At 38.4% G+C, this 25,223-nt stretch overlaps 4 protein-coding genes across 4 annotated transcripts; 3 read left to right on the plus strand and 1 right to left on the minus strand.

The window, feature by feature from the left end:
- The first annotated feature begins 217 nt into the window (after window positions 1-217).
- On the plus strand, window positions 218-2,049 carry MONOS_2141 (uncharacterized protein). Its single transcript, XM_067872042.1, has 4 exons — window positions 218-301; window positions 423-450; window positions 517-1,010; window positions 1,073-2,049. The coding sequence occupies exons 1-4, from the start codon at window positions 287-289 to the stop codon at window positions 1,835-1,837; spliced, it is 1,302 nt and encodes a 433-aa protein (XP_067722562.1). The 5' UTR covers window positions 218-286; the 3' UTR covers window positions 1,838-2,049.
- Window positions 2,050-4,346: 2,297 nt separating this feature from the next.
- Window positions 4,347-4,559, plus strand: MONOS_2142 (uncharacterized protein; the record flags this gene model as incomplete). Its single annotated transcript, XM_067872043.1, has 1 exon — window positions 4,347-4,559. One exon carries the CDS (start codon window positions 4,347-4,349, stop codon window positions 4,557-4,559), a length of 213 nt encoding a protein of 70 aa, XP_067722563.1.
- Window positions 4,560-5,476: 917 nt separating this feature from the next.
- MONOS_2143 (uncharacterized protein) lies at window positions 5,477-6,568 on the plus strand (the record flags this gene model as incomplete). The annotated part of the gene is made up of 3 exons (XM_067872044.1): window positions 5,477-5,710; window positions 5,877-5,928; window positions 6,330-6,568. The coding sequence occupies 3 exons, from the start codon at window positions 5,477-5,479 to the stop codon at window positions 6,566-6,568; spliced, it is 525 nt and encodes a 174-aa protein (XP_067722564.1).
- Window positions 6,569-8,938: 2,370 nt separating this feature from the next.
- MONOS_2144 (putative RING finger and SPRY domain-containing protein) lies at window positions 8,939-25,046 on the minus strand. The gene is made up of 2 exons (XM_067872045.1): window positions 22,920-25,046; window positions 8,939-22,844 (listed from the first exon to the last, which is right to left on the minus strand). Exons 1-2 carry the CDS (start codon window positions 25,019-25,021, stop codon window positions 9,341-9,343), a joined length of 15,606 nt encoding a protein of 5,201 aa, XP_067722565.1. The 5' UTR covers window positions 25,022-25,046; the 3' UTR covers window positions 8,939-9,340.
- Between the last annotated feature and the right edge of the window lie 177 nt (window positions 25,047-25,223).

Raw genomic sequence — 25,223 nt, forward strand, 5'->3', positions numbered from 1 at the left:
ATTTCATGCTGGTTTTCTCCACCAATTCACTTTTTGCAAGCAATAGATGCAAACAGCCATTCGCTCCTCCATCTGTAAACAAAACCCCTGTTCTTCTGTAATGCTATAACTCGCATGGTTGCATTTGTAGCCTTACGTACAAACGCTCAAATTTGCTCAAACCGCATCATATCATCAATCAAAAATCTTCACTTTATAAAATTATGGTTTGTTAACCCTTATTTTCTTGTTTTATTTGAAGATCTGTTTTTCTTCTTTTTAATTTGCTTGTTTTGAAGCAAAAATCATGATGGCAAAAGTGGTTTGGAATCCTGTTTTATTAGATATTTGACGGTGCTTTTAATTCTTTTGATTCAACTGCACCACAAATATTTCGAAAATGAATTTATTAATTGTTTTGGATTCATTTTGCAATTTTGTAGTTTCTTTTGAACAAACAAATATTTCTTGGTATATATATATATATTGAGAAAACGATTATCCGGTTGATTAATTGTTTTATTTCCAATTTTTTAGAAAAACTGCTGCAATTGGAACAATTCACTGAATCCGAACAGAAGCATAAAATCGAAGAATTGAGCAATGTTTTGGAAGAAATTGGCAAAGAAGAATTCAAATCCGTTTTCACAACAGAGTTGTTCAATGAAATTCACACAATGATTGAAGAAAAGATTCTTTCGATGGAAAATACAATTTTGCTGCTGAAGCACATTAGCTATTATTCTAATCTTAAAAGGATTTGGATTGAAGGCTTTGAAGGAACTTCATTGTGCAAAAGATTTGAAGAGATGATTATTGAAGAAGATGAGAAAAAAGAGGAAAAGAATGAAAAGCTTTTAGCTGATCTTTGCGAATGTTATATTTCTTTGAGCGATGATTACCAACCAAAATTATTATGTATTTGCGTTTCGTGCATTTTAAAAGCTACTTTAAAGAAAGAAGGAAATGAAGAAGCACAAAAGGAAGTGGAAATGGCTTTATTATCACTTAGCAACCTTGACGTACTTTGTGTTTGAACATTTTTCTTTGCTTTTTAGCGCATATGATTTTTTTCCACATATATTTTTATTAGTTTGTCGAACAAAAACAGCACTTGAATGAAATAAAAGAAATCTTCAAATATCATCAAGAGCATCACAACCTGACAAGGCTTGCTTATCAGTCTGCTTGGGAGTTTTTGATCTACAGATTGTTCTTTGAAAATAGTTTGGAAGAAGATTTTGTGAATGAATTGCATTTTGGAAGAGAAGCAGCGAGAGAACTGGATGAGCTTTCAAAGTGTGTGGAATGGAAGAACAAAAAAGAGGGGAAAGGAAGCAAAGAAACGAAAGAAGAGTTAGTTTTATTGAGATGGCTCCAAACTTGTGAGTCTTGTTTTCTTCGTTGCAATTTGTGGAATGAAGAATTTGTTGGGCTCATCAACAGCATTGTTCAGGTATTTCGATCAGCAAAGGGTAATTACAAAGAAATCAGCTATCAAACCATTTTTTTGCTTAAAGAGACATCGATCAGAACAGGTGTTGAGATAAAAGACTTGATGAAAAGCGGAGTAGCTGATGCTGTTTTGGAGGGTATTCAGCAGCAGACATTAGAAGACGAAATGATAAATCAATTTTTGGAATTTTTTATGAATCTCTCAAAAAAATTGAAAAGAGAGATGGACGAAGCAATGGACGAAGCGAAAAGAAAGATAATTAGAAGGAGAGTGTTTGATAAGCTGGAAGAAGAAGGATATGAAGATACTATCACAAGCCTTTATGAAGTATTGAATTTTCTGAAAAGAAAGCGTTATCGTAAATTATCATTGGACATTTATGATTATCTTGTGAATGATTGAGAAAATGAAATGCCATTCTATTTGTTTCTCAAATTTTTTCTTTATTTTTATTTATTTATTTATTTATTTTTTTTTTTATTTTTATTTTTATTTTTATTTTTATTTTTATTTTTATTTTTTTCTTTTTCTTTTTTTTTTTTTCGTCGATTTATTATTCGACAGAACTTTGTAAATGTTTTCTTTAACAAACAAAAAATTGTTTTAATGAATTATTTGATGTTTATCAAATTAGTGTAAATGTTAGAGGAAATGAGATTTATTGAATTTCGTTTCTTAAATATAATATTTTTCTTTTTGTTTATTTCACAAAATGAGAGGAAAAAAATATGTTATAACACAGTTATCCTGACCTGGCACTTTTTCTGAAACTTGGGAATATTTGACTTGGATTATTAACACAAAATTTCATAAAGTTTAAAGTTAGAATGATCATCATTTTCCAATGAAAAAAAAGCATAAATCCTGATAAATGACGATCTTTTGATTTGTTCCCATATAGTCAAAACATGCACACTTTTTCAAGAAGAGAATTGAATTGGTATTTTAAAACGAGAGTTTGGATGACACTGAAAAACTTCATTATATTATCATTATCATCTTTTGTTTATCATTGACTTTTTTCTTGACTTTTCAGAATCTTAATTCAAACTTGTTTTCAATATTCTTTTCATTCAAACTCTTCTCATTTATCTTGTTTTTGCATCAAAACAAAATATTGTATATATTTGGAACAAAATATTTGACTTCAGGAATTTTCATTGAAAAATTATGCATCTTCCATGAACATTGTGTGATCAAAAAATATGAACGAAATGTGTTCATTTTTCGGAATATTTGTTATATCACAAATTACTGTGTTGTGATATCAATGGGTCCAGTTTATGGATTTGAGAATCTTATTCATTATGAAATCTGGTTGAGCGAGAAAATGATATAAGTGAAACAATTTTTTCAAGCTTTGTTCATTAAAAGCTTAAAAGTCAGAATTTACCACCATATGGGTCATTCTTTTTGAAAAGTCGCAAACGTTTAATTGATCTGAAAATCAGATCGAAAATGATCAAAAATGTTGATCATTCCGTTTCCATCATATATTGCTAAGTATTATTTTTTTCAGTTTTGTCATTCTATCACCGAATATTACGTTTCAATAAAACAGATTTCATATATCATATTCACTGTTAAATCATATTAATGGAATTTAATATTATTTTTCTTGTTTTTTGAAGCAACTGAATTATTTGTTCCTATTTCAATATTTTCATTTCAACCGTTCATATCTTCGTTTAGATTTTTCGAGTGGAAACTTCTTTTTCAATATTATCTTATATTGAAAGACAAATAGATTTTAACTTGTTTAAATTTGAGTATTTTTTGTTAGAAATTAATAAATAGGAAATTTTCATCAATACTGTCCTCATTGAAATTAAAAGAAACTCAAAAAGTTGTTAATATTGAGCAGTTATTAATGTTATAAGAAATAAATGAAGAATAACATGTGATTTCTCATAATTAAATGCTCTTTTATAAAAAATTCAAAAGAGAAATGGTCTCTCATATTTTGAATCAAATCATGAATCATATCTAAAATAGCTTTCAACTTTTCATTTTTTTTTTTTTTTTTGCTCATCTTTTTCTTCTCATTTCAATTCCCTTCCAAAAGAAATTCTGTTCCTTCTTTTCCATCAAATCAAAAAAGATGTAATTTCTGTGATGATTGGCGTTTATAATTTGAACATGGACTTTGTGTTTGTGAGGCGAAAGGCGCTGCAATTTTGTGTGATGAGTTGTATCAAAAAGCTTCTTGAAGCTGAGCACTGTAGCATTCGTCTTTTTTCTCAGCGTCATTCAAATTCTTTATCTTTTATAATTGGAGCAGCACTTCAGTTAGTTTCTCCATTTTGGAGAAGGAGTAACAAGGAGAAGAAAACTGCAGGAGATGATAAGTCATCTTCATCTTTGTCTTCGTCATCAGCGCCTGCAGTCGACCCTTCAGATGAATCGTCTATGGCTGCATCTCACATTAAAGACATAAAACTGCACCACAATGTAAGGTGGCTGAGGATTGACGTGCCTAAGGCAGTTGGGTTGTTGTCGCTTCCATTGTTGCAATCACTTCAATCACTTCAATCACTACTGCTTGCACTCCTACGTTTCAATGATGGCTTGTTGTGCTCTGATGAACAGAACGTGCTGTGTCCGTTCAATGTGAAAAGTTTTTCATTCAACTTGTGGCTTTGCTCCCATTTCTTGATGATTTGCTAAGAAAGAAGTCGTTGAAAAAGCCGATATTATCAGCTGTAGATGTGGATGCGTTCCTGCCAATCTGCAATCCGCCTGATCCATCACTGGCTCCATTGTCCATTGAATAGCTGGCGAACAGAAAGAAGCAGTCGAGACATTCGGAGTGATGAAGCTGGACAACAAAACGAGGAGGCGAATGGTTGCAGTGAATGAAGTGGGAGAGTTTGCGGAGAAGGCGCTGAGGCTGTGGAGCTGAAGATGGAGAATGGAGGATGTTGTTCTGTCGCCCGCAGCGATTGTGCTGCATCTGCAGGAAGAAAGAAAAGAAGAAGAAGAAGTTGGAAAAGGAAAAGGAGTCGAAGCGGATGAGCGGGCTGACAGAGCAGATGAAGGAGAAGGCCAATATCATCTGGATGAATCAGAGGAAAATTCCGGAGCTGAGCGAGAAGCACAACTCAGAGGTGATGCAGGTGAATGAGGTGAAGGAACAGCTGGTGACGATGAAGAAGAAGGCGGAACTGATTTATATGAGGATTGAGAAGTGAATAATCGATGCGCGCAGCATGACGAAGTTGTGAATGTTGACAGCGCTGGTAAGCTGCTGAGGTCGGGATTGAAGCTTGCCACGTCTTCTTTGTCGGTTTCTGTGTGTGGCGGGATGGCTCCGCCTTCAGATTAGTTGATCTTGCCTTCGAGGCTACGTGAAAAGCACCACGAGAAGTTTTCCTCGAGTATCGGAGATGGCAGCGCTGTGATGTTTTACCCAAATCCAAGCTTGAAGGAGCTTTCTGCGAAAGTGGAGGGCCTGGTGAGTGTAGCGAGAAAGGTTAATAGAGCTGATGGAGGATGAGACGGATGGGAAGGAACAAAGTCAGAGACAATCAAGAGGTTGGAGAAAAACGGTGCCGAGGCCAGCGATGGCGGTGATTGTGGAGGAGGAGTTGATGAAACTGTGAGATAGAAGAATTGCAAAACGGAGAAGGAATTAAAGATGATGATTGTTTTGTCGAAATTGAAAAGGCAGACGATAAGCGAGCAGAAGGCGCTGTTCAAGGAGGTGATTGAGAAGCAGCAGACGGCGCTTGCGAAAAAGAAGCAGGAGTAGATGAATATTTATGTTTCATATGAAGAGATTGCTTAATGAATGCCTGGTTAAGTGAAGAAGCTGGAAGAGAATGTGGTGCAAGAACACTTTGGATGGAGCAGGGAGGAAGGGAATAGGAGAAAGGGGCAAGAGAAATGGATGAAGGAAGGAGGAGGAAGAGGAACAGAAGTTAATGCGGAGAATACGAGGAAGCAAAGGAGTGTGAAAAGGCAGTAGAAAGTGAAGCAACCGAGCTGTATGGAATTTCGCAGTTTCAGCACAACAATCCGAAGAGAGAGCAGGATGATTGGATGCATACTGTTGTTCCAACAGTGGCAAAGAAAGGTGAAGGGAAGGCGACTGTTATGCAGCGGATGTTCATGCTTCTTGAGCAGACGACAGACAGCCGAGACCGTGAAGAGTTGGAGTGGCCTGTGATTTCACGTGGTGGAACGGGGGCAGGGCAGCCTGGGGCAGGTTGGGTGCCTTTGCAGGCGGGGTCGACAGCGAGGGAGTGGCTGATGAGCGCAGTGTCTGGTTCGCTGGTACAAGAAACGTGAAAGTCAGTACATGTGCTTCGGGTTCCACACTCGCGGCGATGGTCTATGAAGATGAAGCGTTTGTTGAAGTTGCAAAAGATAGGTCTGGAGTCGTAGCAAATATGGAAGCTGACGTAGATTCTGTAGATATTCGGATACAAGATCGCAACAGACTAGGGCGTGTGCAGTCTCTGGTGGGCAGGGGCGGGTGCAGGGAGGCAGGGGTTTGGGGACTTTGTTGACATGTGGCTGGGGGAGAAGCAAGCGGTGCAGAAGAAGAGCGATGCGGTGCTGTGAGCAAGGATGCATGGGGAAGAACTGTTCCGGAAGGACTTTTCAGAGATGGAACTGTTTAAGGAATTTGCGATGAAAAAGTTAACTTGAGGTGAATTGGAGTTTTCCTGATAATTGAATGGTGTTAGAAGGGGTGTAGGAGAAGAGATTCAAATGTCTGTTGGTTGTTTGAGGGAATATAGTCGGAGAAGACGTATGCAGATGCCTTTATGTTTATGTGTTAATACAGAATAACTTCAGGGAAGAAGCAGCTTCCTGATGTTTGCGATGAAGCTGATAAGTTATAGCCTTTTCAGCAGTATTTGAATTATGTGATTGTGAAGGCGGTAAGACGGCGTTGGTCAACTTGGAGTAGGATTTTCATGCAGTATCGAAGGTGACATGGGAATGGTTTGGGCTGAAACTGCATGTGTAGATAGTTCAGTTGGTGAAGGAGAAGAAAGAAGTGCGGTAGACGTTGTTCCACATTGTGCGGCTGCTGGAACGGATGGTGAGGATGCAGCTGAGGAGGATGTGCAGTCGATGGTGGAGACAAAAGAAGGACAGATTGTGCTTGTGCAATTTTGTTAGAGATGGAGTTACACAAAAAAATGGCATTGTAGATGGAGTTAGAGTCATATTTAACAATAATTCATCAACATCTGTTTCTTCATCGCTGTTGAAAACAAATACTGAATGGAAAGTGATGAGGATAAACAATGCACTCCAATCATCTGTTGGATATTAGATGTGATCAACCATCAAATTATCAAAACAATATTTTTATCTGCGTTTTCACTCGTCGTAACCTTCTTCTTTTTCCCTCTTTTCCTTCTTTTTGCAATGAAACTTGATCATTTTTAAATAATTTGAGGGAAGAAGAAGGAGAAGAAGAAGAAGAGGAGGAGGAGAGGAAGGGGATGAAGAAGAAGAAGAAGAAGAAGAAGAAGAAGAAGAAGAAGAAGAAGAGGAAGAGGAAGAGGAAGAGGAAGAGGAAGAGGAAGAAGAGGAAGAGACGCCAAAAGAACAGAAGCAATTTGTGAATTCCTTGAGCAATTCTTGAATGAGAAGCTTCAAATGGAAATTGATCCTAAAGTTGAATCATTTATTGAATAAATACAGCCATCATGCAATTTCACTCCATCTGCATCAATTCCATTGAACACAACTTTTTTTCTCCAATCGATCTCAAATACAGTTGCCATTGCTTCGATGTTTTCCAGTTTCACATTTGTAATATTTATCTCTCACCATTTAGCAGAAATGAAGGCTTCTTAAATGATAGGAATGACATAGAGCAGTTGCCAATATGAAGAATTCCATTTCCAATTGTCAACAATATTGAATTAAGGAAAACAATAGGTTGATTGCTGCTTAACCCTCCAACAGAAGAGAAATCAACAAATGAAAGAGAAAGCTGCCCACCTGCTTCATGAATGATTGAATTGCCTGAATACGAAAATAACTGACCAAAGTTGAATTTCAATCTCTCAATCCGAACATTCTCTGATGTTGTAATAAGACTTCCCTCGTTGTTTATTGTTGAGTAAAGATGCACCAAAGCAGTTGAAGGAGATTGAAGAAAGTGGATGATCACATCATGAGCATCACATTTCCCAATTATTTCTGTTTCCTCTGATATCAATAGTTGCGAGTCAGAGATGGAATAATGTGCGTCACTCCCTCACTCAATGATCGACAAGGCATACTGAACTCTCCACGTTGCTTGCAATCTTTGTGATTTTCAGAAACTGAAGATACAAATATTGTCTCGCTCTGGTATCTCATAACCCTCAGCAGAAGTTTTTCTTCCCCAACAAACAATTCTGTTGTGACTCCCCACATCGCAATTTCTATCATGTTAGGCTCTCCGTTATTAGTTACGAATTTGATAAGCTTAAAAAAATGAATAATTTAATAAGAATTATAAAATAAAAACATTCATATAAAAACTTGAATGAAAACCTTTTGATATGTATGTTTTTCATCTTTATCAAACTTGTGGGAATAATCATCGCATAATTTTAAATTCCTGGCACATTCTGTGCAATGAAAATTTAAAATCAGATAAGAATTTGATTAATCTACGAATCTCAAATTTTTGATGAAAGAAAATCGAAACACACCTTGTTCATTTCATTAATAAACAATTATAAAGCGGTTTAATCAAGTGAAACTCTTTTTCATAGAAAAACTAAAATTCAAATTTTGATCAAAAAATTTGATACATAATTTTTTGAAAAAAAATATATCTTTTTATAAAGAAGTTTGAAATGAGCCAACAAACATCGCTGTGAAAGTTTGATATTTTCATTTGAGTTATGGTAACGGAGTGTTTTTTATTAACTGCGATGGGACAAAATTTTGATCTTCAGCGACTTTTCAAAAATTACGACCCATATGAGAAAGTTTAATATCATAAATGTTCAAAATAGAATCTTTTGTTTAATGATTTATTGAATTCATTTATTTGTTTGAATACATTCTGCATGAGAAATAAGTATATCACCAATACAAAAATTATAATATAATTTTTTTGAAAAGTTCCTTTTGTTTAATTTTCAAATAAAATTAAAATTTCATTTTTCAATCAAATTTCTGTTCTCTCCCATGAAACTTCACAAAAATAAAAATAATACCAATGTCAAGGTTTTTTTTCTTTACAGGAAAATTTGGTGAGTGGGAACAAAAATTTGATTGAAATTTGAAATCTTTATTCCTATTGAAAATTTAACAAAAGGAACTTTTCAAAAAAATTTTGACATATCAAATTTTTCAAAATTTTTCATTATTAATTAGAATACAACAATTATTTCTGATATTTGCTTTTTCACAACAACTGGGTGTTTCTTTGCTTAACATATTTGAAATGGAATGACATTATTTTTGAATATGTTAGAAAAATTTTAGAAACATGTTTGATTGATTATCGAATATGAACAAATTGAGGAAAGCAAATAAAATAAAAATTAAGCATGTCTCTTTGTGGGAATAGATTTGAAATTATCATCAGCTTCTTTTTGCTGAATATTGTAAGAATAAATAGGAGAGCAAAACTTTATTAAAAGGTGGATCAATGAGTTAAAGTTCATTTTTGTTTCGTTTTTGTATAGAGATGAAGAATTTTTATTCAATCGATTAACTCCATTGCACTGAAATCAACTCATTGAACAACTGTTGCTTTGCTCAAATAGACTCTTTTACATTTATTTATTAAATTTAACGATTCAACATTTTTCGATTAAGTTTCAGAAAAAAAGTATTTCAAAGACAAGAAGAGTCTAAAGCAAATAATATAACTCAAATATATCCAAAGAAAGTTCATTTGAACCAAAAAGCCAAAAAGATAACAATTAAATTTATTTATTCGTTATAGAAAGGAGATCCATCAATAAATTCATCAACTTCATGATTTGAGGGAAGTGAAATACAATATTTTGTGCAATAGGAATCTTCATGATAACTCGTTCTCTTTGAATCTTTCTCTTCAATAGCTTGTTCATGCTCAGCACCATCAATCTTCTTATCGCCGTGCTCTTTTTCGTCTATATATTTCCATCGGATAACATTCGCATTACACAAAAAGCATCTTTGAGAATGCTGAAGTTGCCTAATTATACATCGATGACAAGCTTCGTGACCGCAAGGAACAAAACAAGCATCCCGTTTTTCAGTGAAGCAAATTTCACACAAGTCTTCGTCATCGTCTTCTTCAATGCTTTCCTGCTCAAGAAGAGTGCTGCCATCCTCTCTCTTTCGATCTGAATCGGCAGTCGTCTTTGAGCTTGAACTTTCATCCTGTTCTTTCTTCTTTTTGATCTCCTCCTCCAATTTATGCAGCTTTCTCTTAAAGTCAGCCTGCTCCATGTCAAATCGAACGGACTCATCCCTCAATCTGTATAGAACAGACAATAATTGGTATACTAATGGTGGTCTGGAATTTATCAATCTTGTTAATCCATTCATGTTCACTGAATCGTTCGCAATTAAATCTTTCACAACATCATTCTTTAAATTCTTTCCCTTCGATTCAAACGCACTCTTGAAGCGATTCGACCTTTCCACCCACCAATCGCTTATTTCTTCTTTCAGCTTGTTATTATGCAAATTAACAGCTCGTTCCCCAACTTCAACTAACTTTTCCAAATTGGAGCGAATCTTCCACTGCATTCTCTGTTGTCTTTCTGTCATTGACATTGCAATCTCTTCTTCTCCTTCTATTTTTTCTCCACATTTATCAAAGAATGTATACTCCTCATCTCCAACCAGAGCTTCGCTGACTAAAAGACTTGGATTTTGCGCATATTCAATAAGCACAGATAGTTCTGCCACCGAAAGAGGAGAAGATTGCAACCCCCGGAGGATTAAAGGATGAAGAGGTGGAAATCGAATTTCTTTGGGAATGGAAGGAATGTCTTCTATTTCGCATTTTTGTTCATTTGAAGAAGATGAAGGAATTATTGATGGAAAATCTTGAACAAGCGTCCATCTATTGAAATTCTGTTTCCAGCAGAAGACGTTCTCTTTTGCTTTTGCATCTTTGCCTGAAGCAGAACCAGCATGATTCTTGTTTGAAGATACCGCACCCGCATTCGTTTTTGTTGAGCTTCTCACACTTTCTACATGCCTATTCAATGTTGCATTCATGAAACCAGTCCACGTTTCGTCTTCGTCGGTGCAAACTTTACTCAAAATTGCATCTAATTGTTGTAATTTTTCATCCACAAGCATAATAACTTTACCAGCAACATCTTGTCCTTTCAAACTTGTTTCTTTTTCCGGATTTGTTTTTGATGTCCGATGAGAAATTTCCTGTCTAATAAATCTCATAATTGCAGAACTTAACATACTCTTGATCACTGCTTCGCCATTTGATTCGGTTTGAACCAGTGCAATCAGTCCTAAAGCAATTTCTTTCAGCAAACAGATAAATGAGAAGTTGCATTGAATTAAATGCGGGACAGAAAGCGGAATGTACAGTGATAACTGCTTGTTATAACAGAGATTCAGAATGGACAGAGTTGTTGAGAAAACCTCAAAGAAACGTGAGATGTTCACATCAGCAGAAAGAACAAGAGGTGCTAATTTCAAAGGATAAGCATATGAAAACGAGCACCTGCTGCGTGACAGCAATGAATGATGAGAAACTTTTTCAAACTCAGTTGGTAATCTAAATCCGCATTGAAGCTCTATTGAATTGGCAATAAGAGATGGGAAGAGTGGGGCAAGTCTGAAGCGAGAAAGTACCTTTTTCAAAGAGCTGCGAATTGAGCTGATCAATTCAATAATTCCATTTGGATTGAAAACCCCTTCTTTTCCACATTTATCGTCTCCAGAAACAAACCGCAGAACGCATTCAACCCCTTTCAACCATTCATCCATTCTCTCCTCCTTCTCAGATTCTCTTCTCGGATCTTCTGCAACCCCAACAAATATCTCAGGTGTAGATTCGCAAAGACCATTGAGACAGATAAGCTTTCTGAGAAGATACAACGACTCAGTTGCCTTCTTTTCATCGTTTGCTTCATTCCGTTTGCTCTTCTTTTCCTGTTTCTCTGATTGTCTTCCGCCTCCACTGGGAGATCCGTAAGTCTTTAAGTCAATTCTCATGCAGTTCATCAGCTCAGCAAGATGAATGTGGATCGTGTCGAATAGATTTGTGACAAACAGAGAGCCAACAGTTTGCGGAGACGAATGAACAGAAAGCGAGCAATGCTCCTTTGATGAATGCAGCCGCTGCGATGAATCCAAAGACTGTGAAGAAGCGTTGTTCAATGCAGAAAGCAGCATCTCCTCTTCTTCTGCAGAAGGAGATATATAGCTGTTGCTTTTGGACAACCATGAAAAACAATCTGGTATAAGACTTGGTCGAGTTAACTTCGATTCCTTTGTTTCTTCATCCATTGTTTTTGAGGCGCTTTCATTATCTCCACCACTGACGCAATTATTGCCCAAAGCATTCTTTCTCGCCTTGAAATGCTCCTCCAATGATATTCCCACCGGAACAGGAGCAGCAATCAAAAAGAGGCGAACTGCAGCTGATATTGGAGAAAGACGCAAATTGTGCTCATGCTTAATAGTTTGAGGAGAGAATAACGAGGACGCAAACATTGAGCCCAAATGACTGATGCCACTTTTCTTCTGATAATATGCATTGATGGAAGAATAGAAGCCTGAATGAGCTGTATTCGAAGATTCACATTGAGCAGTGCTTGATGAGAACGAGGAAGAGCGAATGAATTGATTATAATTATACGTAGACTCATCAACGCTGAAAGGAGGCGAGAACAAAAAGTATGACAGACACTGAACATAATCCTTTGTGCAGGAGACGAGAATGTGCTGCACAAATCGCAGAAAGTTAGGAGGACAGCCGAGAAGTGGAGGAGGGATTTGACTGCCCGCACAGCTTGTATCACCATAAGAAGCAAAAAGTGGTTGCTTTTCATTCATGTTTGCAGTTAATGAAGAAGAAGAAGAAGAAGAAGAGGAGGAGGAGGAGGAAGTTGAAGTACAAGTTAAAGATGATGACGATGAATCTGAAGAGGATTCTTCTGTTTGAGTTGTTCCTTTATCTGCTGCTCTCTTTGCTGTTGCTGCCAAAGACATGATAAACTGCTCAATAGGATCCTGTTGTAGAACCCAGCGCCACTCTCCTTCGTTTTCTTCTTCGTTTATTTCCCATTTATTCCTGTGACTTTCAATAATTCCTTGCCTTTCCATATTTTTCTCTTCAGTAATTCCATCATTCCACTTTGAAGTAGCATCATTACAATCTTTATGAATATATCTCTTAACTTTGTTCCTGTAGTATTTCAGAGAGTGCAATGGAAGAACAGAAGGAAGAGGTAATGCAGCAGCATGTTGGATCATCAAAGAGGAAGAAATTGCAAACGAAGGACGTAAAGAAGGCAAAACGAATGGATTGTGCAACAACTCTTTCTCTTCTTCTAGCTCATCTTCGAATTGTCCACAATTCTTTTTGCAGTCTTTGCTTGCATTTGATTCAGAAGATGAAACAAATGAAGCATCTGCATGACTCACTCCTCCATTCTGTTTTGTATCAGTGTAATCAATGCAATATGAATTATTCGCTCTTTTCATCTTTTCAGTCTTTTGCATGCCTCGACTGCAGATAACAGGAGAATATCCGTATACAGGGCGGGACATCAGCACTTCCTCCAGAAGCCGCATGAAGTTACTGCATCCAGGTGAATGAACTGGAGTTAACCAACAAGGATGCATCATATTGATCGTGTTTGAGCAAGTCGGTGATGTATCAGAAGATTTGTTATTCACTTCTGATTCTCTTTCATTTGATAGTTCCTTGTTTGTTATGCCTCTATCAATTGAATCAAACTCTCTATTGCGAATAATCATTCTCTCCAACCTTTCCCTCTCTTTGTCATAAACTGGCATTTGAGGAACACTCTTTTCCGTCATCAGCATCACCCACTTCCACATCTCCTCCCTCAAATCTGGATTAACAAAGCGAGAATCTTCCACCAGATGCGACAGAAGAAACATGACCATCCTTTCCAAAGAAAGAGAAGAAATCAGGCAATTTGCAAAAGATGCTGATGGAATGGCAGAAAGAGGCGGGGTTGTGCGAGAAGCAAAAGAAGATGATGGAATAATAAGTGTTGTTGAGGACTCTTCTTGGAAGTAGTTGGTAAATGAAGCAGTAAATTGAGCATTTTTCGCATTTGTATTGAAATCTGAATTAAATGGAAGTATTACAGGAGTACTGGGGTATGAAATAGAAGAAGAAGAAGATGATGACAAAGATAATGACAGAGATGATGAAGACAACTCATGTTTTTGTTTATCTTCCTTCTCATCTCTGATATCAGTATCAATTTTGCTTGATGCATTAACAATTTGGAGAGGAACAAGAGAAGAGAACATGGAGCGCGCAGGAAGCGCTTCAACAGCACCAAAAGCCGGCGAACTTGAGTGCAAATAGCCAGAAGATGGATGGGATGGCATCTTCTGCACGCCAACAGGATCGTTTGCATATGGATAAAGAAACGTTGGGTTGTACTGATAGATTGAGCGTGGGTTTGTCATGCAGCTAAAGGAAGGAGGGAAAAGCAGAGTCAGGTTCAAAAATGCCTCCACATAGAAATGGGGCACGAAGCGATAGAGCGAAGATTGTCCGCGCAGAGGAAGAGAGAAAGAAGGGGAAGCCAATGAAGAGAGAATAAGACGATTAGCAGATGAACTATGTCGTGAACGGGAATTGAATGAAGGAGGAGAAGAAGAAGAAGCATCAGAAGCAACAGTGTTTTTATTAGTTGTTGAAGTGTTCAATAAATTCTGTTGAGAACATCGAAGTGAAGCAATATCTGCATCAAGTGCTTGGAATGCCAGTTGTTTTAGAGGAGCCAGAAGCAAATGGGGATTTGACTGTTTGCTTTTCTTGTTGATGAAGAAAGCAGGAGAAGGAGAGGATAAACTGGAAGACGAATAAGAAGAAGAGAATGAAGAAGAATAATCAGTCAAGCAAAACTGACTGAGATTCTTGTCTTTATGGAAAGGAGAGTTTTCGTGTTTGTGGTGTGATTGTGGAGTAGAAACAGCATCATAACTGCCTTCACCTCCTTCCTTCATTCTCAGCATGATCTTAAACACTTTCTCGTCTTCATCTTCATCGGCATTCATCTTTTCGCTTTCGAGGTCAAATTCTTCGCATTTGCGGTTGACCGCATTCGCAAAGGCTCCATAAAACGCATCGCAATGCTGCTTGTCCTTGTCAGTGACTTGATCAGCTGAATGGAGTGATAAATCATGTGGGTCATTTTCAATGGATGGCTCTTTCTGTAATGTTGTTTCCTCCGAATCAATCTGCATTTCAATTCCTCTCTCATATCCTTCTTCCTCTTCCTCTTCCTCCTCATTTCCTTCTTCTTCTTCTTCTTCTTCTTCTCTCTGTGCCACCAGTGGTACAAGCACCCCTCTACTCGCCCTCTCCAGCAGATACGACAGAAACAGCTGATGATCCAGCATCCCTTCCTCCACATTGATTCCATTGAACGGCAGAGCAGACAAAGATATCGTCTGTGACGCCTTCGACGTGTTGTTCAGCAGCGGTGTTCCAATCACAACATCAGCCAAGTTGTGGTTGAGAGCAGACAGCCACGAAATCACAGTACGCCGCATCTGCGGCTCAGACAAACAGGACAGATTCACTTTCTCCACCTGCTGCACACAATTTTGGGAACTTTCAGAAGAATCGCTTTGGATGTGTTGGTCATTTTCTTTCTCGTTCTTTCCTGTGCTTGCTTTCTTTTCTGTTGTTTTTGTTGCTGTTGATGTTGTTTGCCCTGAAACAGAAGAAACTCCAGTTTTGCTTGTTGAATCTTCGCCTTGTGCTTTCATTCTCTTCTCTTCCTCCATCAGCTTTCTCTTCATTCTCCACTGATACAGCTCCTTCTTCATTTTAATCACATTTGAGTTGAAGTAGTCTTTGTCCTGATGAAGATTGTCAATCAGAGTTGGCGACAGAAGGAAGAACAGAAGAGTTGCTATTTCAAGCAATTCTGCTTCAAACAGGTTCAGATAAGGCGAAAGCACATGATGAACATGGAAGTCGATGTTTGGAAGTGAATTAGCCACAGACGAAGGAGAATGTTGGTCTGCATTTGAACATGTGGAAGATTCTGAGTTATTCTTCATTGATGATAAAGTTGATGAAGATGAAGGCGAAACATTATCATCATCATAATTGCTATTATTACAAATATTATCTTCATCAGCATCATTTGTCTTCATCCCTCTCATTGGCCATGCAACATCCACCACAACTCCTCCTTCTGTTGGCAGCTGCAGCCGATTTCTGCGATATTCTGTGCTTAACTGTGTCATCACATCATGCGCATATCTGTGAATTGCTGGTGAATGCAAAGCAGGTCTTGATTTTTCTTCCTCTTCTCCCTTTTGTTGTGCATTTGATGCCTTCAGTGCAATTCCTTCTGTTTCCTTTTCCCTCACAATCTTTTCTACCTCGTTCTTTTTCCGCTTCCACCTTTCCTCTTCTCTCTCCAGTCTGTTCTTTACATCCTTCACAATCGCTCCCAAATCGCCTCCAACTCTGGATAGATTCTGACTGGTGATGAAAGTGAGAGAGTGGGCAGGGATTGGCTGGTGGAAAGGGAGAGGATTGAGAGTGTATCGGGAGGAGTCTGCAAAGCGGCGGTGCTCCAGAATCACTTGATCAGTTTCGGAGGAAGAGGAAGAAAGAGAAGAAGAAGAAGAAGAAGATGATGATGAATGAGGGCTGTTTCTGGAGTGAGGAGAGGAGGAAAGAGAGGAGGAAACAGAAGACGAGGCATCAGAGAAAGAGGAAGAAGAAGAGGATGAAGATGATGAAGAAGGTGATGATGAAATAGAATAACCAGAGGAAGAAGAGGAAGATGAGCCAGAATGAGATAAAGAAGGAGGAGAAGGTGTAGGGTTCACACAGAAGAAATGTTCTGCTGGGAATCTGGCAGCCAGCATTCGAGTGCCATTCATATGAAGAAATGTGGAGAAAAGAACAGGATTGGAAGAAGAGGAAGAAGAGGAAGAAGAAGAAGGTGAAAGAGAAGAAAGAGAAGAAAGATTTGACAAAACAGAAGAAGAAAAGCTATTGGCATCCAACTTTGCGATTTCAGCTTTGTGTTGCTTGCTTCCATAGAACAAAGCATCAGAGGAAGGCACATAAAAGAAAGGATGAAGAGGAAACGGAACATTGTCAGACATAAATGACACTTCAGAATGAGGAAACGAAGTGGTGATGAGAGACGGAGGAAGAAGAGAAGAAGAAGAAGAAGCAGAAGAAGTAGAAAATGAATGATTTGATGTGGAAATGGTGAATAAATCAGAAGCTTTCTGAGAAGGAAACAATGACAGATTTGAGCACAATTCTTCACTCACCACACTCAAAACAGCATTCTTTCCTATTCTCCTCCTCGCCTCTTGCACAATCCTCAATTTCTTCGCTCTTTTCAGACTTTCGCTCCACGGAAACGCAGCTTCCATTGAATTATCCTCCCCTTCACCTGCTTTGACTGTCTGCAGAAACAAAGGCTTCATCATCAGAATCAAAGCGAGATAGAGATTGGCCACGCTTTGCGGCTGGTCTCCTTCGCTTTCGGGGGAAACATGAGCATACAGCGAAAAATACGAAGAAAGAGACTGCTGAAGAGAATCACTGGAAGAACGGAAGTGCTTCGGGTGCATGTTTTTGTTGTTTTTGAGGAAAGAGCGGAGCCAAGAGAGATAGACAGGAGAAGGGACACGCAAAGAACCAGAGACAAGGAGCTGGCGGCGGATGATGGAGAGAACATGATCAGCCGAAGAAGAAGAAGAAGAGGAAGAGGAAGATGATGTTGATGAATGTGATTGATATGTTTGAGGAGTCTGAGTGTGAGAGTGGGAGGGAGAAGGAGTGGGGGAGACAGAAGGAGAGCGGGGAAGAAGATGAGAGAAAACTGGAGACAAATTCTGGAGTGCCTGTTCAGCAGCTGAAGGAGAAGAAAGACCAGAAGTTAAGCGGCGGGGACGAATAGGAGTGGATGTGGAAGAAGGAGAATGGGAAGAAGAAGAAGAAGAAGTAGTAGTAGTAGAAGAAGAACGAGTGTTTTGTGAGTTTTGTTGTTGAGAAATGTAAGGTGGGCAGATAATTCCAACAGATTCAAGTTCTTCATCTGTGGGACAATAATGTTGCAATGAAAGATGTTGAGAAGGAAAAGTCTGACTTGAATTTTGGGACGTTTCGTTTATTTTTCCATTTTCATTTTTATTTCTCTGTTTAGAATCACCCAAATATGCATAAAAAGGTGTTGAAGAAACATCAACTTCATCTTTGTTCTCTTTTCCCTTTCCTTCTTCCTCTCTTCTCCTCTTCTCCTCTTCTTCCTCTTCTTCCTCCTCCTCTCTTTCCCTCATGTATTCCATATTCATCTCTCCATCTCTCCACCCATACTGGAAAACATGCTTGTTCTGCTCCATAAACATTCTCTGTTCATAAGAAGGCCAAAGCAAAACACACAAGAAACGTGCTTGAGCAATCAGTTGGATGTTGATGGAGGACAAAAAGGAGGCAAAAGCAGAGGAAGTGGAGGGAGTGCCTATGGGGGCAGTGCTGGAGAATGGGTGGAGAGGAAGAGGAAGAGAAGAAGAAGAAGAAGAAGATGATGATGATGAACCCATTTTCTTATCCATCTGATTAATCTTCTCAAAAGCACAAACCTGTCTCACATAGTCTGCAAAATGCGGTGGGATATGATTCATCCTCAGCCAAATAAAGAACCTCCTCTCTTCTTCATTCAACCCTTCTTCCACATCCAACAGAGAAGGCGAAAGTTCTGTTGCCTCTTTCTCTCTCAAATAAGAATTTTGAGAGGGAAGATTCGTCTGGGCGTATTGCAATGTGTATTTTGAGTGTTTTTTGGTGAAAGAAGAGAAGTTGATGCCGTGGGAGGGAGGGATAAGGACATGCTGAGGGAGATGGAGTGAGTAGAGACGAAGAGAAGTGGAAGAAGAAGAAGAGGAAGAAAGAGAAGAGGAAGAATTTGGATGTGAAGAAGGAGCAAATAAGCTCAAAGGATTGGATTTGTTTCGAAGGCGATAAGAAAACGATGGAGAAGAATGAAAAGAAGAAGAAGAAGAAGAAGAAATTTCATATTCAGTTGCCAAAAGGAAAGGAAATGCAACCGATACGACAGAAGGAGAAGAAATGAAGTGAATGACTGGAAGATCATCAGAAAATGATGATGAAATTGATGAAAATTCTCCTTTTCCTCTGTTGTTCTTGTTCAACTTTGAGTTTTCTTTGCAAAAATCAACATCTTCTTCCTCTTCTTCTTGTTTTTTATTGAAATCGTCATAATATCCTTCATCATATGAATCATATGAATTGTCATCATCATCTTCTTCTTCATCTTCCTCTTCCTCTTCATCTTCATCTTCTTCCAAACACTTTTTCAAAATCTCTTCTTCTTCATTTTCTCCATCAAAGTGATCTTCCTCTTCCATTTCCTCTTCTCTTCTTCTTCGTTCTTCCTCAAATTGAGTTGAAGAAGAAGAAGAAGGTTCAGTCAGAAGAAACGGCTTGGCCACAACACAAGGGATAAGCCTACAAAAAGTGCTTTCAAACACATTTTCCTTCAAATTTCTGTCTTTTTCTTCGAATTTCAATGAAAAATCGTTTGAAAAAGAAGATTTTTTGTTAGAATCGCTGGACAAATAAGGAAATTCTGTAGAATTCCTCCTCTTCTTTCCTTCTCCTTCTCTTCCTTCTTCTTCCTTCTCATCATCATCATCATCAAAGTCAAAATCTTCATCATTAATTTCATAGTACTTATTTTTGATATGATCTGCTTCAGAATCATTATCAACTGCCACATCATCATAGCCATCTCCATCTGGAAGCCAAACTTGTGTGGTTTGTTGATTTTTGTTCTCATTTTTCGATTTTTCTTCTTCTTCTTCTTTTGTTACATTTGGTTCATCTGATATGCTTGGCTGTTCCAGAAGGATTGAATTCATTCGATTTCTGCTTCTTCTCATTCTTCTTTCGTTTGAAAGGGAAGAAGAAGAATGAGAATGAGTCAAATGAGAAGAAGAAGAAGGAGAAGGAGAAGGAGAAGAAGAAGAAGCATTAAAAGAAGAATTATTCCTTTCATCCTTCTTTTCCTTCAGATGTTTAGTTGAGAACGTTCTGTTAGCAACGCCAAAACAGCTTGCAATTGAATCGTCTGCGAATATCTCAGCCATTTTGGAAGGAGGAAGAGAGTTGAGAGAAAGATTATACTCAGAAAAGGAGAAAGGCTTGTGTCTTTGAAGAGAATTTGATAGATTTGAAGAAGAAGTTGAAGAAAGTTTTGAAGATGAATAAGATTTTGAATGAAAAGAGAAAGAAGAAGAAGAAGAAGAATGAGAAGAAGAATGAGAAGAAGAAGAAGAAGCAAAAGCAGTTAGCAATACTTCAGAAGCAGCAAATGACTCGATAAAGTTGGATTCTATTTGACTTGCTGCAATTCTTCTGGTTGGAATTAAGTTGCTCAATTGAAGACTTAATTCTCCATTGTTCTTCTTCTTCTTCCTCTTCTTCTTCTCTAAGTTCTTCTCTAATTTCTTCTTCTTTCCTTCTTTCTCTTCTTCTTCCTTCTCTTCTTTCTCTTTCATCTTTAATATTTTCTCCAACATTTCCTTCTCTTTCAATTGACATATTCTGTTCCATTCATTGTCCATCCATAATTCTTCTAATGTTGTCTTATATGTTAATCTTTCTTCTTTTTGCTTTTTTCTTCTTTCTCCCTTTCCTTTTCCTTCTTCCTCTTTCTCTTCCTCCTCCTCCTCCTCATCATCATCATCAATTTCTTCTTCTTCTTCTTCTTCTTTTCTTATTGCCCAAAACAAAGGCAGAGGAAATGTACGAGTAGCTGCAATGTTCTGTTCTCTCATCTCGAGATGAGACAAAGCAGATGGATATTTTGTGATTGAAGGCAAATTCGAAAATGGAGAAGAAGAAGAAGAAGAATTAATATTTTTTGATGCACTTGAAGAAGTTCTAGTTGGACTTACCGGAGGCCATGGAGCAGAAGAGACAGAAGAAAAAGAAGAGGAGGAGGAGGAAGAAGAGGAAGAGGAAGAAGATGAATTTTTGTTAGAATTTGAACTAGAACTTGAGTCAAAGATGGAGCGAATGAAATTGCCAGCTCGTTTCATAGCGGTTTCTTTTGGTTTGTTTGTTTGTGATGATAAAGTTGAAGGAGAAGAAGAAGAAGAAGAAGAAGAAATTGAAGAATATGTCGGATTCTCATTCATTCTTTCTTCTTCTCTTCCTTCTCCTTCTTCTCCTTCTCCTTCTCTTTCTCTTTCTCTCTTCCTCACAATCAACGAGCTCATTGGTGTCTTCAAGCTAAACTCCTTTGGCCTCTGTTTGTTATCTGCTTCAGACTGCATCTTCAAATACTGATCAAACGTCTGAAACTCATCCATCGACAGAGAAAAAGAGATGTTTTGCTTGAATTTGTATGACAGTATCGATGCTTCTGTCATTTTGCAACTGCTCTTGTTCTTGTCTTTGTTGTTTCTATTTCTTTTGCTTTTTCTTTTGCTTTTTCCTTTTGCTTTGATATCTTCTTCTCTTTGGCTGTCAGGCTCTTCTTCTCTTTGGCTTTCTGGCTCTTCCTCTTCTTCCTCTTCTTCCTCTTCTTCATTTCCTGTTTCCTTCACATTCATCTTCCTCTTCACTCCAACCTTCACGTTCATCTTCATCTCCATCTCCACATCCACATCCACCTCCTCCACTGCCTCCATCCTCAGCAACCTCTTCTCCTCTTCTGTAAGCTCCAGCCCCAACGAATGCACTCCACTCATTGACAAAGACGGCAAAACTGTCTGCATGTCCTTCTGACTCCACGCCGTGCGAGAGAAAAACATCATCGGCAGCAGCTTCTTGCTGAACCACTCACGATCATAACTCAGTGCTCTATTTCCTCCTCCTCCTCTTCCTCCTCTTCCTCTTCCTCCCTCTCTTCCTCCTCCCCCTCCTCCACTGCTTTGTACTCGTTCTCCTGCTCTTCTTGATCGGCTTCCATGTGCCCCACCTACAATCATGTTGAAAATTTTTTCTGATTCATTTAAACCAGAAGAAGAAGAAGAAGAAAGAGAGGAAGAAGAATTCGAAGGAGAAGAAGAAGAAGAAGAATTTGATATTCTTCCATTTCCCGAGCACATAAACCCTTCTTCTTCCTGAAACACCCGTTTATCTGGATAGAAAGAGCCGAGGAGAAGAGGAGAATCTCTTATGAAAGGGATGCATTCAATGACACCCGTGGCAAAGAGCAGAGAAGAAGAAGGGTGGAAAAGGGAAGGGGAGACAGTGGTGCTGGTGAGGGTGTAGACTTGAGGGAAAGGGAAGAGGGAAGATTGGAGAGAGAGGGAAGAAGAGGAAGAAGCAGAAGAAGCAGAAGAAGCAGAAGAAATAACAGAATCTGCCTTTCTGTTCAGATTCTCATTCGCGAGAGGAGAAGAAGGAAAGCTCCATTTGATTGGGAGAGGGGGATAATGGTGTCTGATGTTGCGAGAAAGAGAGACGAAAAGAAAGCGAATGATTTGAGCGAAGCAGCTGCTGGGTGAGAAAGAAGAGAGGGAAAGAAGCATTCCGCGGAAGAAGCGGAGAACAAGGGCAGAACGATGAGAAGTAACGAGATGGAGATAAGAGAGGAGTTTGGAGTAGGAAGAGGGGGGGAGGGAGAGATTGGAAGGAAGGAAGAAAGAGGAAGAAGAGGAAGAGGAAATGGAAGAGGAAGAAGAAGAAGATGATGATGAAATTGATGATGAAATTGAAGAAGATGAAGATGAAGAAGAATTTGAAGAAGAACCAACAAATTCGTCTTTCATTTCGTGTTCAACAAAGAATCGGATGGTTCTCTTCATCCAATTCCAACTTTTGTCCATCTCTTTCTTGTCTCTCTTCTCCATTTTCTCAATCGAACTTATCATTTTCTGCAAATCTTCAATCTTCAATGATTTTTCCCAAAATTGAATATCTTCCTTTTTTTCCCCTTCTCCTTTGAAATCTTCTTCTTCTTCTTCTTCTTCTTCCATTTTCCCTTCTTTCTCCTTCATTTTTTTCATTCCCTCGTATTTCTTCATCAGCTTCTTCTTCATTTCTCTTCTCTTCTTCCTTCTTTTCAATGTCTCTCTCATTTTCTCTCTCTCCAATTTTGTTTGAGTCGCCTCTAAAAAGCTGAAAGGAGGTGCTGCATACACCAAAGAAACAGGCAAAGTGTTATTCTTTGATGACGAAGAAGAAGAAAATGAAGAAGAAGAAGAAGAGTTTGATGAATGATTTTCATTGTTTCTTCCTCTTCTTTCATTAAATTCAACATTTTTGTTTGTTTTTTCCAGTTTTCTTTCATTTCCCTTGTTGCAAAGAGAAGCAAACTGAGAAACAGACTCTGTTGTGTGTGGATTGGGCAGAGGTGACTCAAGAATTGCCTTTGCCAGAAGAAATTCTTCATTCTCAAGGAACTTTTGAAACGCTTCTTTATCTTCGTTTATTTCTTTGCCTTCTTTTATTTCTTTCTCATTCTTTTGATATTTGTTTGAATTTCCTTTTTCTTCTTTCCCTTTTTCTTTTTCTTTCCCTTTCCCTTTCCCTTTTCTCTTTTCTTCTTCTTCTTGCAACTCAACAAATCTCTTATTCCTCATCAACATTTCTTCCTTCTTCACACACTCCTTCACAAACTCCATTTTTTGCTTCAGTTCCCTCTGCACTTTCTCTTCTTCGTCATACAACACACGAAATGCATCCAAAATTGGCAGAAGAAGAGAAGAAGCCAAATATGTGTCAGCAAACAGAGGAGCCAAAAGATTCATCAAATTTGACTCAAAATGTGACAGCTGAACGGAAAGAGGAGGGATAGAAGATTGGGCAATGGCTGAGGAAATGGAGGTGGACGAATGAAAAGCAGAAGAAGAGGAAGAAGAGGAAGAAGAGGAAGAAGAGGAAGAGGAAGAGGAAGAAGGTGACAATGATGATGATGACGACGACGACGAAAGAGAAGAAGAAAGAGAAGAAAGAGAAGATGTTGGGAGTTTTGATGCAGGTGCTGAATTAAGCTCTTCTTCTTGTTCTGGCTCGTCATTGTGAAGTGAAGATAAAGATGGCAAGGCAAGACGAGAAGAGGAAGAAGAGGAGGAAGAAGAAGAAGAATCAGAAGGAGAAGTTGATGTCTGTGTTATTTTTGGAGGACACAGGCAACTTACTCCAATCTCTTGTTTGTTTTGCTTAGCAGCATTGTTTTCCTCAGAATAGCACACAAAACGCCGGATAATCTGCATCTTCTTCTCCTCTTTCTCTCGCTGCGCCTTCGACATCTCTATCAACCGCTGCTGCTGTTTCGAATTCGATGCCGAATTCGCATTGTTCTTCTGCTGATAATCTGCTCCATTCCCTTCTTGTTTTCCCTTCTTCTCCTTCTTATTCGCTTCACCCCCAATTTCTGATTCATCCCCGTTACTCTCCCCAAGCACCCACTCCACAGCCAGCGCCCTCATCCACATTGCAGTCAGACTGCGACACACCTGCACGTAATTCTCACAGGGCGGCAGTGAAATTGGCAGATAACCTGCAGCAGGATAGCGGAAGGGGGAAAGACTGCCAAAGTTGACGATGGCTGACTGGTGGCCGGACATCGAAATGGCTGGGAAGAACACGAAATGGGGGCTGGCGTCGATGTCGGCTTGGCTTTTGACTGAAGAAGGCACACGGGACAGAGGAATACGGGAATATGCAATGCCCATTGATTCTCCGTTCAGTAAAAATTCTATGCGGCCGTAGGGCATGCCTTCTTCACCGTCTTTTTGAGCTTTCGTTTCATCTTCATCATACTTGGCATCAAAGTCAAGAAGCACTGATAAAATATCTCCGGCTTCCCATCTCTGTCCGTATCCTGGGCAAGATGAGTTCCATGATAAAACTCGATATCCATCGCAAGCAAAACTAAGGAAATCGTCTCCAACTCCTTCTCCAGAAGTAAAAGGCGTACTAACTTGACACACTCCAATTTGCATCAATCCGCGAGTTTGCAGCTGAACCTCGTACTGCCATTTTCCAGCAAAAAGTCCAGTGTTACATCTGATTGAAGAGAATTCGTCAAAAGATTCCAATTCCCCAAACTCTCCAAATTTCATATCTCCATTTAAAGTCGTTCTGTCCCAATCACTGTTCAAAGGACCAATTCTACCACGAATTTTTGCTTGATTTGTGAAATAATTCGTTTCCTTGTTCTCTGAAAGTGGATAATTAAGATCATTTGGAGAAGTCATTAATATTTTCTGCAGTTTTTGAATAGAGAAAGGAGTTGTAGTTGCCAAAAAGGGACGAGACATTTCAGAATGAGGAAGACTCAGCCCAACAACATGAAGAACTCTCGATAAAAGGTCAGAGCTATCTAGATATGGAAGAGCAAGTTTTCCATTAAATAAAAATGTTGCAACTTCCCTGTTTAGCGAACTTTTCACTTTGTCATCCTTTTGAGGCATTTCACGAACACAAAATTGTTGCTATGGGCGCTGATCACAAAAGTATTTTTTCTTTAAATATTCGAAAGTATGAGATGAAATTCAATATTCAATTCCAAAAAGAAAATAAAGAAGTTTTATCAATATGTTTATTTGCAAACTAGCAAAAAACAAAGAAAATAATTTCCAAATCATTCATGTTGTTTTTTCAACGAAAAAATAA

The sequence above is a fragment of the Monocercomonoides exilis genome (genome assembly GCF_001643675.1).
Source record: "Monocercomonoides exilis strain PA203 chromosome Unknown scaffold41-876177, whole genome shotgun sequence".
Lineage (NCBI taxonomy): Eukaryota > Preaxostyla > Oxymonadida > Polymastigidae > Monocercomonoides > Monocercomonoides exilis.